Source organism: Glycine max, chromosome 20 (assembly GCF_000004515.6).
Source record: "Glycine max cultivar Williams 82 chromosome 20, Glycine_max_v4.0, whole genome shotgun sequence".
Taxonomy (NCBI): domain Eukaryota; kingdom Viridiplantae; phylum Streptophyta; class Magnoliopsida; order Fabales; family Fabaceae; genus Glycine; species Glycine max.
Window position 1 is genome coordinate 33,919,310 of NC_038256.2, and position 13,331 is coordinate 33,932,640.

Consider the following 13,331-nt stretch of genomic DNA (forward strand, 5'->3'; position numbering starts at 1 on the left):
ATAGAAAGATTCAGAACTATTCTTGTTATATTCAAAATCGCCTCGGAGATGAAAAAATTATCAGGTGATTCATAATTATCATAGTCTCTATTAACTTTTATGCAACATTTAATTGGGTGTTATTAATTCTTTCTTATATGTAGAAAAAAAATACATGTCACGTGGAAATTGATTGAAATTATAGACAGATATTGGTCAAGAATTACATAATAATTTATACTTGAAAAGAGTTGATAACATATTTGGGTGATTATCGTAAATAAAAAAATCACTTCAAATAAGAATGTTGACCGTTATGGAAGTGATGAAGAACAAACAAGAACAACAATAACAGAAACAGGAGAAAACTATGTCATACAAACAGAGTTTTGCAATAAGGTGAAAGAGAGAAAAATGAGAAACAAAATTACGTGGTTCGCCTTGAGTAAGGCTACATCCACTGGAGGGAAAAACAGAAAACTTTTTATTACTAATGCAATATACAAGTGGAAGCTTCTTTTTAAAAATATACAGCATCCTTGCCTTATATAAGCAAAGGACAAAACAGAAAAAATAACAAAATAAACTTCCATATGGATTTTGGTCACAGTCCAACAATTCACCACCTTGAACCAACATCCATATAAAACACAAACTGCACCCTCCAAGCACACATGATCTTAACCCCAACAATCAACATTGAGCAAGCTTAAGCAGTGATCAAACTTGCTCTTTGGAACTGGCTTTGTGAACATATCAGCAGGATTGTGCAGAGTGCTGATCTTATGAACTTTGATTCTTCTTTCTGACCGAATGAAGTGATATCTAACATCTATATGCTTGGTTCTATCATGATGAACCTGATCCTTGGACAAGCATATAACACTAAGGCTATCACAGTAGATGTTAGCATATTCTTGATTAATTTCGAGATCATTTATCAGACCTCTTAGCCAAATTCTTTCCTTTGCAGCTTCAGTAAGAGCCATATATTCAGTCTCAGTAGTTGAGAGGGCAACAGAAGGTTGAAGTGTTGCCTTCCAACTCACCAAGCAGCCACCAAGGGTGTAAGCATACCCTGTTAGGGACCTTCTTTTGACAAGATCAGCAGCAAAATCTGCATCATAATAGCCAGTGAGGCAACAATCTGAGTGAGATCCATAGATCAAACCTACATCTACAGTCCCTTTAAGATATCTGAAAATTCTCTTCACAGCCTTCCAATGTTCCTTCTGAGGTTGGTTTAAGAACCTACTAACCATGCTAACAGCATAAGCAAGGTCAGGTCTGGTGCAGACCATGGCATACATGAGACTGTCAACAACACTTGAGTATGGAACCTTTGACATATAGTCCTAATCATCCTGAGCTTGAACCTTTATCATAGCAGACAACTTCTCTTTTTTTGAAAGAGGAGTGTTGATAGGTTTAGAATCAGCCATTCCAAACCTCACAAATATCTTTTGAATGTAATCCTTTTGAGACAAAAATAGCATTTTCTGAGTTTTGTCCCTATAGATCTCCATTCCTAAGATTTTCTTTGCATCTTTCATATCAAATTCACCCTTCAGGCTGTTTCATTAGAATATTTTCTTCCAATCTTCCATGGAGAAAAGCAGTCTTGACATCAAGTTGTTCAAGTTCCAAATCTTGGTTTGCCACTATAGCAAGCAGAACCCTGATGGATGTATGTCTAACCACAGGTGAAAAGATTTTGTTGAAATCTACTCCTTCTTTCTGGCTAAATCCCTTGGCAACTAACCTAGCCTTGTATCTTATCCCTTCATTTTCTGAAAGACCAAGTTTCCTCTTGAATATCCACTTGCAACCTACCACATGCCTTCCTTTAGGTAGTTCAACAAGTTTCCAGGTCTGATTCTTATACAAAGATTCCATTTCCTCTTTCATAGCTAACAACCAATTTTCAGCTTCAGGATGATTGATAACTTCTTGGTAAGTGGCTGGTTCATTTGAATCTCTTTCTTCAGCTGCATGTAATGTATAGGCAGACATGTCTTCAAAACCATATCTTTCAGGAGGTTTAGTGACCCTTTTTGGTCTTTGATTGATTCCAGAATTGAGTTGTGGAGGATCAGGTTCAGTAGTCAAATGAGACTCATTTGCACTAGAATCTTCTGATTTCTCACCTTCTTGAATAACCACAAGAGATGTTTCGGAATGATTCTATTCTTTGAAGCATTTGAAAGCTTGACTCTTCTGACTCATGATATAGATCCATGTCATCCTTGAGTAGTCATCAATTATGGACAGAAAATACCTTCCACCACCTAGAGAAGGTACTCTTGCAGGTTCCTAACAGTCAGCATGAATGTAATCAAGAGTTCCTTTGGTGGTGTGAATTGCTTTAGGAAATTTAATCCTATGTTGCTTGCCGAAAACACAGTGCTCACAGAATTTCAATTCATCCAGTTTCTGATTTCCCAATAGCCGTTGTTTTTGAAGTATCATCATACCTTTTTCACTCATATGACCTAGCCTCATGTGCCACAATTGAGTTAAGTCAGATATGCTCTTATTTGATCTTGATGCAACAACTACTAGACCATCATCAATACATGTTGTACCTTGAAGTATATAGAGATTCCCCCTCTTTATACCCTTCATCACCATTGTAGAGCCTTTATGAATTTTCATGACCCCATTTTTAGTGCTGCATTTGAACCCCTTTCCATCCATAATACCTATGGAGATTAGATTCTTCTTAAGCTTTGGAACATGCCTAACTTCAGTGAGTGTTCGGACAATTCCATCATGCATCTTGATTTTTGTTGTGCCAATTCCAATTGTCTTGCATGAGACATCATTTCCCATGAAGACATTTCCACTCGATTTCTCTTCATAGGTGTCAAACCAGGTTTTGTTAGGACACATATGAAAGGAACAACCAGAGTCTAATATCCATTGATTTTCAAAATGTTGGTGATGATCAGTAACTGAGAGAACAAGCTCATTTTCAGATGTGGAACCTTCATTGGCAACAGCAGCAGATGGTTTGCCCTTTTTCTTAGGACAATCTTTCTTCTAGTGACTTGGCTCCTTGCAGTAGTTACAAATGTCCTTTGGATTGACATGAGTCTTCTTCTTTCCTTTAAACACCTTTTTCTTGATGTTCTTATTCAAGTTAGAGACAACAAGACCAAATCCATTTGATTCTTCAGAATTTCCAGGTGCTTTAGATCGAAGTTCCCTTGAGTATAAGCTAGATTTCACCTCCTCCATGGTGACACATTCCTTACCAACACTAAGAGAATTGACAAAGCTCTCATATGACGGTGGTAGATAGGCTAACATAATCATGGCAGCATCTTCATCCTCTATCTTAACATATATTTCTCTTAATACCATCAAAATAAAATTCAATTCATCAAGATGATCCTTAAGAGATGTACCTTCTTTCATGTGTAAACCAAATAGACGCCTCTTCAAGAAGAGCTTGTTGCAGATTGACTTAGTCATATACAGCTTTTCCAACTTGAGTCATAAGCCACTTGTAGTTTTTTCATTTGCAACTTCATATAAAACTTCATCAGACAAAGAAAGCAAGATTAGTGAGTGAGCCTTTTCTTCTTGTTCTGCAAGTTCTTCAGTCTTTGAAACAGAGGCCTTTTCTTTTGATTCAGAAGCCACTTTTTTCTTCATAGATGTAGAAGCAACAGGAGCCCAAACACGTTGTTCCTTCAACAAAGCACGCATCTTGATGCGCCACAGATTGAAGCTGTTCTTTCCATTGAATTTCTCAATCCTGATTGTGTTTGACATGATTTCTTGAGTGTTCTTGATCACAAAGAAGCAGTGAAAGAACCAGAAACAAGACTCCCACAACTTGATCTTTGTATTCAGATGAGAATCTTGAATTCCCTTGACCGCAACTTGAGTTCTTGATACCAGTTTGTTGTGGAAGTGATGAAGAACAAACAAGAACAGCAACAGCAGAAACAACAGAAAGCTATGTCATACACACAGAGTTTTGCAGTAAGGTGAAAGAGAGAAAAATGAGAAAGAACACACACAGAATTGCGTGGTTCACCTTGAGTAAGGCTACATCCACGGGAAGGAAAAACAGAAAGCTTTTTATTAATGATGCAATATAGAAGTGAAAACTTCTTTCTAAAAATATAAGGCATCCTTGCCTTATATAAGCAGAGAACAAAACAGAAAAAATAACAAAATAAACTTCCATATGGATTTTGGTCACTGACCAACTTTGAGTGAGACAATAATAAGGGCAGAACTAATTCTTTTTCTAAACTTAGCTACTAGTGAAATAATTCACTCTTATATAATTATATAAACCTTCATTTATAAAAAAAACAATATGTTCTAAAAATATAATAAAATGGAGCAACTATATTTGGGGCCAACTAGTTGACAGTTCACTCTTTACACCAGAGTATGTTTGGTTAGTTGTTCAAAAAATATTTTTAGGTGTAGAACATAGTTTTTAGAATAAAACCAATTTTTTAACATATTTGATTACCTTCAAAAAGTACATTTACATATTAATTTTTTACCTGCAAATTAATTTTGTAAAAACAAAATTTGAATTATGTTACAAACTTTAATCCAAAAGTATGCATTAGCTATTTGACCTACCCTCATGAATAACTATCTCTAAGGATCGATAATCATCACTTGATTGTCAATCTCCAAAATCTGGTAACCACTGTTGTTTGCCCTTACAAACATGAGCTCCCTATATAAAAGACTTTCATCATATCTTGCAGTGAATATTTTGGATATATATGACGCCTAACACAACACTCGTGCTAATTATAAATATCTCATGACAAGTTCAAATAGGTACGCATAATTCATATCTCAAGAATCAAGATCATTGCTTTATCGAATTCCCATCAGTATGTTGGTGTCTTTGCAAGTATGTCTTCTAATAATTTTTTATTAAAAGGTTTGATTAACTTCTTAATAGTAGTTTGTACAATGTAGACTTGGAAGGTCAAGTACTTTATTAGTTTTGGAGTTGAAAGGTCAAATATTGAATAACATTAATGAGTGGTAATGACTACTAGATACATTCTTGATAGTAGAATGTCTATATATAACACATGCGTCTGGTCCTTGAACTCATCTTTTTCATTTTCGTCTAATACATCATCTACGAAGAGAGAGTGAGAGCTTAAAAGAATTAAAACAAAGTAGCTCTTTCATGGCAATGGTTGGAGGTATATTTTGATTCTGTTTTCCATATTTGCTAATGGCTTGTATTTCGTTTTGTTGTTTGTAATATCACATGTTGATATTTTAGTCTTACATTTGGTATCAGAGCCACAATTGTCTCTACCTTGTCCATTTTCGATTTTCGGTATTTAAACAAACCATTTCTGGGTCTCAAACCAGTGACTTACAATTCACTGAAAATAGCATTAGGCACTATGTCATTTAAGATTCTTTGATATTTATTCGTGTCTTATATGCATATGTGTTTTTGTTTATCATTGCAATTTGTGTCGTTTTGATTTGTTTTATGCATAAATATATTCTAGAAAAGTTTATTTTATGCATATATATATATATATATATATATATATATATATATATATTAAATAAAATGCATAATATTTTGTTTCAATTATGTAATTGTATATGAGAATTTTATTCATCATTTTATTATATCTTGATCTTGAAATGCATAATCTGATTTATTCTCATATGATTAAGTTTTATGTCTAAGTGATCTTTATAATTTTGATTAATCATGGATTAGCCATAACATCTATAATTTGATTAAAATTATTTATATTAAATTGTGATTAATTGTACTTTATATAATGAATTTTTTCCCACAATAATTTTTATTCTATTTGTATAATTGATCAGGATAAAATGACATATTATTTTTCACGGTTTACTGACAGGGATCATAAAGTATGTATAATTTGTCAGTTTTATCATAAAGTAAATATTTGCGATAGAAAATCAAATTATTTTTATGTTGTACTTGTAAAGCATGAATTTCAGTATGTAATTTGATTGTTCTATCATAAAGTCTTGTTGAATTAAAAATTTAGCCCATAGACAATTTTTATGTCACATGATTCAATTTTCTAGTATGTTTACATTGGTAAAACATACAATTAAGATTAATACGCCTCAAATTTTGACATAAACCTTTGAATTTTTGTAGTTTCTCCAGTTTTTCTAATATTCAATGTGATGTTCCTGAACTCAAAGGAGATAACTACAAGATATGGAAGGAGAAAACTCTTCTGCAATTGGGGTGGATGAACATAGACTATGCTATAAGGAAAGACTAACCACTTGCAATCATTGGTGAAAGTAGCTTAGCTGTTGTTGCGCTATATGAGCGGTGTGAGCGATCCAATCGGCTCAGCATGATGTTCATTAAGACCAAATCTCAACTAAGATACGTGGTTCCATCGACCAACATGAAAAGCTTTAAGACTTGCTTAAGACTATTGATGACCAGTTCATCACTTTAGATAAGGCTTTAGCAAGCACCCTGATCATGAAGTTCTCCGCTCTCTAACTCACCAGGGTGAAAGGTGTGCATGAGTACATAATGCAAACGCGAGATATTTCAACTCAACTTAAGAAATTGGAGGTTGATATGTCTGAGTCCTTCCTTGTGCACTTCATTCTGAATACCTTTCAGCCAGAATATGGGTCGTTTAAGATTTCCCACAACACACATAAAGACAAATGGTCTATCAATGAATTAATAACCTTGTGTGTTTCTTTATTCTGAACACCCTTCCACCGGAATTTGGATCGCTTAAGATTTCATACAACACACATAAATACAAATGGTCTATCAATGAATTAATGACCATGTGTGTTCACGAAGAAGAAAGAATTGTAATGGAAATGAGTGAGAGTGCATTGTTGACAACTTCTTGTTGGAAGAACAAAACTACTAAGTCACAAGCTAATCAGAAGAGGAATGGTAGAATACCACCTCAAGTTGATATTAAGAAAGTGACAAAATGTTTCTTCTATGAGAATAAGTGACACATGAAGAAGAATTACCAAATTCTAGAAATGACTTGAGAAGAATGGGTATGCAAAACGTAAGGAAACCAATGGGAAGTAAGCAAAGCATTTTATCAGGCAATAAGCTAAGCTTACATGTGAAGGCTATTGAAACTTGTATTTTAACTTTAAGCAGTGGCTTTAATTTGAAATTAGAAAAGACTTTTTATGTGCCAATTTTTTCTTGAAGCTTGATTTTTGTTTCCAGACTTGTACCTTTTGTATATTCCTTTAATTTTAAAGACACGTCGTTTAAGTTATTTTATAATTTTAATGTGTTGGGAATGACATCTTGTCTGATGGTCTTTATCTTCTTGGTTTACAAAATGATGTCACTTATAGTTTAATGCATGTTCAAATTGGTATTAAAAGGTGTAATATTAACGAGAATTCCTCTATGTTATGACACCGAAGATTAGGACATATCTCCATTAAGAGGATTAAAAGGTTAGTGCATAGGTCCTTTTACAAAGTTTCTTCAAGAACATAGGATTGTTGCCCAGTACATTATGTCTGGTTCTCCAAATCAAAACGGTGTTGCAGAAAGAAGGTGTGCATGAGTAAATAATGCAAATGTGAGATATTTCATCTCAACTTAAGAAACTGAAGGTTGATATGTTCGAGACCTTCCTTGTGCACTTTATTTTGAACACCCTTCCGCTGGAATATGGGTCGTTTAAGATTTCCTACAACACAAATAAGGACAAATGGTCTATCAATGAAATGACCATATGTGTTCCAACACATGCACGTTTGGGGTTGTCGGTCTGAGGTGAGAATATATAACCCACTAGAGAAGAAACTTAACCCGATGACAATTAGTAGGTATTTCATTGGATATGCCAAAACGTCTAAAGGTTATATGTTTTACTGTCCATATCATAGTACTAGGATTGTGGAATCAAGAAATGTCAAGCTTCTTGAAAATGACTTGATCAGTGGGAGTGATCAACTAAGGCTTAGGTTCTGAAATTGATCATATAAAGTCACAACCTTCCATATTAAGTGAAAGATTGGTTGTAATTCATACCCTTCAAGTTCAAAGGATGATGAACAATCAATGACTGACATTCCAATACCTATTATTGATAATCCAGTAGATCAAATTAATCATCAAATTCCTAAAAATGATGAACAACCAGCTAAATAGCATGATCCACAAGAAAATGTTGATGCAACATTAAGGATATATACTAGAGTAAGAAAATTAGCTATTCCTAGTGATTATATTGTATATTTGCAAAAATCTGACTATAATATTGGAGCTGAAAATGATCCTGAAACTTTTGAACAAGCCATGAGTTGTAAAGAGTCAAATTCATGGTATGATGCTAAGAAGGATGAGATAAATTCCATGCAAAGTAGTGGAGTTTGGAACCATGTAAAGTTGCTTAATGGGACAAAGGCCATTGGTTATAAATGGGTCTTTAAGACCAAAAGGGATTCATTAAGCAACATTGAGAGATACAAGACAAGACTTATTACTAAGGGATTTACTCAAAAAGAAGCAATTGATTACATAAAGACTTTTGTTCCTGTATCTAAGAAAGATTCTCTTTGTATTATATTCGCATCAGTTGCTCATTTTGACCTTGAGTTGCAACAAATGAATGTGAAAACAATCTTTCTTAATGGTGATTTAGAGGAGGAGGTTTATATGAGACAACCTGAAGACTTCTCCTCTAGTAGTGGTGAGCATTTGATTTGCAAGCTTAAGAAATCTATATATGGTTTAAAACAAGCCTCCCATCAGTGGTACCTTAAGTTTCATTGGATAATTTCTTCAATTGGTTTTGATGAAAATCTCATGGATCAATGCATATACCACAAGGTCAGTGGGAATAAAATATGTTTTCTTGTTTTATATGTAGATGATATTTTACTTACAGCCAATGATCAGGGTTTGGTACATGAGGTGAAACAATTTCTGTTGGATCGAGTGGCCTTAGAATAATTAAGAAGGGGGGTTGAATTAATTATTCCTAAACCTTTACTAATTAAAAAATTTACTCTTCTAAGGCTTTTACTATGTTGTTAAGTGAATAAAGAGTAGAAGAGAAACTTAACCAAAAGTAAAAGCGGAAATTAAAATGCACAGCGAAAATTAAAAGAGTAGGGAAGAAGGAGACAAACACACAAGAGTTTTTATACTGATTCGGCAACAACCCATGCCTACATTCAGTCCTCAAGCGATTGCGGTCCTTGAGATTTCTTTTCAACCTTGTAAAAATCCTTTTACAAGCAAAGATCCACAGGGATGTACCCTCCCTTGTTCTCTTTGAACAACCTAGTGGATGTACCCTCCATTAGAACTGATCCACAAGAGATGTACCATCTCTTGTTCTCAGTCAAACCCAAGTAGATGTACCCTCTACTTGTACCACAAAATATGTACCCTCCAATGTGTTAAGACAAAGTTCTCAGGCGGTTAAACCTTTGAAACTTTGTGAATGGGGATACAAAAGAATTCTCAGGCGGTTAGTCCTTTGAAATCTTTTGTATATGGGAAAGGGAAGAATCAAAAGAATTCTCAGACTGTGTCGTTTTGAATTCTTTGACAAGGGAGAAGGGAGACACAAAAGAATTCAGGCGGTTAGTCCTTTGTTCTTTTGGAAAAGGGAGAAGAGAGACACAAAAAGAATTCAGGCGGTTAGTCCTTGGCGAATTCTTTTTGGCAAAGGGAGAAGAGAATGAAAAGGATGAATAGCACAAGTTATCAAGGTTTGGAAAATCAGAAAACTTTGGAAAGCTTTTGGCAAAAGGAAGAAGAAGAAGAAGAAGTTCAAAGAGACTCAGAAATTAATATGGAAAAAATTGCTTGTGTAAAGAATGAATTGGAAAAGATTGATGTGTAGAATGATTGATTGGTTGATTGTAAAAATGAAAAACAACGTCTTGCTTTTATAGACTTTTCATGTCTGGTCAAGAGAACCATTAGAAGAGTTATGAATTTTAGAAAAACTTAAAACCAATTTGAAAAAGTCAAAAACTTTTTGAAGAGTTACATCTTTTGATTTGTTCAGAAACTATCACTGGTAATCGATTATCAAATAAGTGTAATCAATTACACAAAGCTTTTTTTGTGAAAGAATGTGACTCTTCACATTTGAATTTGAATTTCAACGTTCAAGCACACTGTAATCGATTACCAACACATTGTAATCGATTACAGCTTTTTGAAATCAATTGGAACATTGTAAATTCAGTTGAAAACTTTTTCAAAAACATTTTGCTACTAGTAATCGATTACAACAATCTGGTAATCGATTACCAGAGAGTAAAAACTCTTTGGTAAACATGTTTTGAGAAAAATTCATGTGTTACTCAGTTTTCGAAAAAACTTTTTCATACTTATCTTGATTAATTCTTCTCTTGATTCTTGAATCTTGATCTTGATTCTTGGAAGCTTGAACCTTGAATCTTGATTCTTGAAACCAAATTTCCTATTGAACCTTGAATTGTTCTTGATTCAATCTTGAACATCTTGAACTCATCCTTTGATTCTTGAGATCATCATCTTTGTTATCATGAAGTGTTCTTGACCTTTGAGCTTTTTGTCATCACCTTTGTTATCATCAAAACTTCTTTGAATCAATCTTGATTCATGATGAAGCTTGCTTCTACAATTTCTAGCTAAGAATTTTGACAAGAAGGATATGAGTGATGCATCTTATGACATTGGCATTTAGATTCATAGAGATAGACCTCGAGGTATTTTAGGTCTATCACAGGAAACCTATATTAATAAAATTTTGGAAAGATTTCGAATGAAAGATTGTTCACCAAGTGTCCAATTGTGAAGGGTGACAGTTTAATTTGAACCAATGCCCAAAGAATGGCCTTGAGAGAGAACAAATGAAAAACATTCCTTATGCTTCAGTTGTGGGAAGTCTCATGTATGTTCAAGTATGCACAAGGCCTAACATTGTTTTTGCAATTGGAATGTTAGGAAAATATCAGAGTGATGAGGTACCTTCAAGGGACCAAAGATTACATGCTTATGTATAGACAGACGGACAATCTAGATGTAATTGGTTATTTAGACTCAGACTTTACTGATTGTGTTGATTCTCGCAAATCAACATCTGGGTACATTCTCGTGATGGCTGGTGGAGCTATTTCATGGAGGACTGTTAAGAAGACTTTGACTGCTACTTCTACCATGAAAGCTGAGTTTGTCTCTTGCTTTAAGGCTACATCACATGGTGTATGGCTTAAGAGTTTCATTTATGGGCTGAAGATAGTTGATACTATTTCAAGCCTTTGAGAATTTTCTATGATAACTTAGTTGTTGCCTTTATGGCTTAGAATAACAAAAGTGAAAGCCAAAGTAAGCACATCGACATTAAGTACTTAGTCATCAAAGAAAGAGTAAAAGACAAGTGACCATTGAGCATATAAGTACTGAGCTAATGATCGTTGATCCTTTGACTAAGGGCATGCCACTGTTTAAGTTAAGGGATCATGTAGAGAGAATGAGACTTGGTTCTACTTGATTGCATACATACAAGTTAAAGTTGAAATTCTTATATTGTGATATTTTCTTGTATTCAAGTGCACATTGATTTATTTGAGAAAATTTATGTTTTGGACCAAGAATAAACTTTGGGTTTATTAATTAAGTTTTGTTACCACATTAAGTATACTACTTGAGAAACTATCGTTAGGATTTACATGTCCATTTCTTAAGGAAATTGAGCATTGACTTATTTTAGCCAATGAGTCAAAATGTTTGGATTAAGTGGGAGAATGTAATAATTTTTTATTCAAAGCTTTGATTAACTCCTTAATAGTGGTCTATACGTTTTGGACTTGGAAGGTCAGGGTTCCATCAGTTTTTGAGTTGAAAGGTCAAATATTGAATGATATAAATGGGTGATAATGACTACTAAATGCATTCTTGATGGCAAAATGTCTATATATAACACATATGTTTGGTCCTTGAGTTCATCTCTTTCATTTTTGTTGGATACACCATCTACAAAGAAAGAGTGAAAGTTTAAAATAATCAAAACAAAACAGTTATTTCATGATAATAACTCAAGGTATATTCTAATTTTATTTTTCGTATTCGTTAATTACATGTATTTTATTTTGTTGTTTGTAACATCACATATTTAATATTTTAGTCTTACATGTCTCCCCCTCATGTCCAATGCACAAAAAAGACAACATTGACGTAACCCAAAGGAAGCATCTTGCAAACCCATTGAACCAATTCCTTCATATTTTCATATGTATTTTTTTATCCAAACTTTATATGTATTTTATTCTTCCATAATTAAGTGTAAATCTAATTATGTAATATTCTTTTAAATTTTACAATAAATAAAAATTAATATTTTAAAATTATTTATTGAAATAATTTTTAAGTTATTTAACGAATATTTTAATTTTTCAATCAATGTTTATCAATTATTATATAGTAGTTTTTTACTAACTAAATTAACGTTTAGAATTTTAAATTTTTTGTATTTTTATTTCATATTACAACACTAATAAAATAGTTTGATTAAATAAATCAATATCTTTATGAAAAATTAAATTAAATATTCTTCATATATTATTCATACTTTACTTATCTATAGAATTTCATGCAATGGATTGGGTAATTATTTTTAGAGACATAATTATTATTAAAAATAGCATTTAGATTTATAAGAGATTACTTTTTTTTTCAACGAATTGATCTAAACTCATTAATATTTTTCACTATAAATTTAATTATTTGATTGCAGTTGATCTTTTATATTAATCTTATTTGTATAGTTATTTTTTATTTTGCCGCCTATGGATGTTGAAAGAAATGAAAGTGATAAATGATATGCACGAAGCATTGTTCAATCATGGTCCTACTATCATGAATTGACAATTCTATAACAAACAAAAAAAAAAGCTTAATAAAAGATAAGATAAAGATATACGAATGATTGTTATATCATGTCTCTAGCCGGACTCTTTATGTAAAGGCTAGTTTGGAGTGTGGATAATGCATAGACTTTCCTTATGCTTAAATTCAACTTGTGTTGGTTGTGTATCTATCTCTTCATTTGTGAGATGTGAACCTCCTTTACATCCTGTCTCAAGGGTGCCTAGAGTTTGCTTTGGTACCCTTGGAAGTAGCTTTACTTCTTTGATCTTTGTTTGTCAAAGTTTGAGGCAAAAAAAAAAATATCATGGTACTATATACTAGCTTAAATCAAAACAGGTGCTCTCCTTCACTTCAACTATTTTTTCATGTGATCTTGCCTATCGGTAGGGCCGGCCCTAACCTGCTAAAGCAAGTGAAATACTTACTTTAGGTTCTAAATAAATAAGGTTAT

General features: G+C 33.2%; 1 protein-coding gene across 1 annotated transcript; it reads right to left on the minus strand.

The window, feature by feature from the left end:
* Positions 1–659: 659 nt before the first annotated feature.
* On the minus strand, positions 660–1,328 carry LOC121174353 (secreted RxLR effector protein 161-like). The gene has a single exon (XM_041013551.1). The coding sequence runs from the start codon at positions 1,326–1,328 to the stop codon at positions 660–662; it is 669 nt and encodes a 222-aa protein (XP_040869485.1).
* Between the last annotated feature and the right edge of the window lie 12,003 nt (positions 1,329–13,331).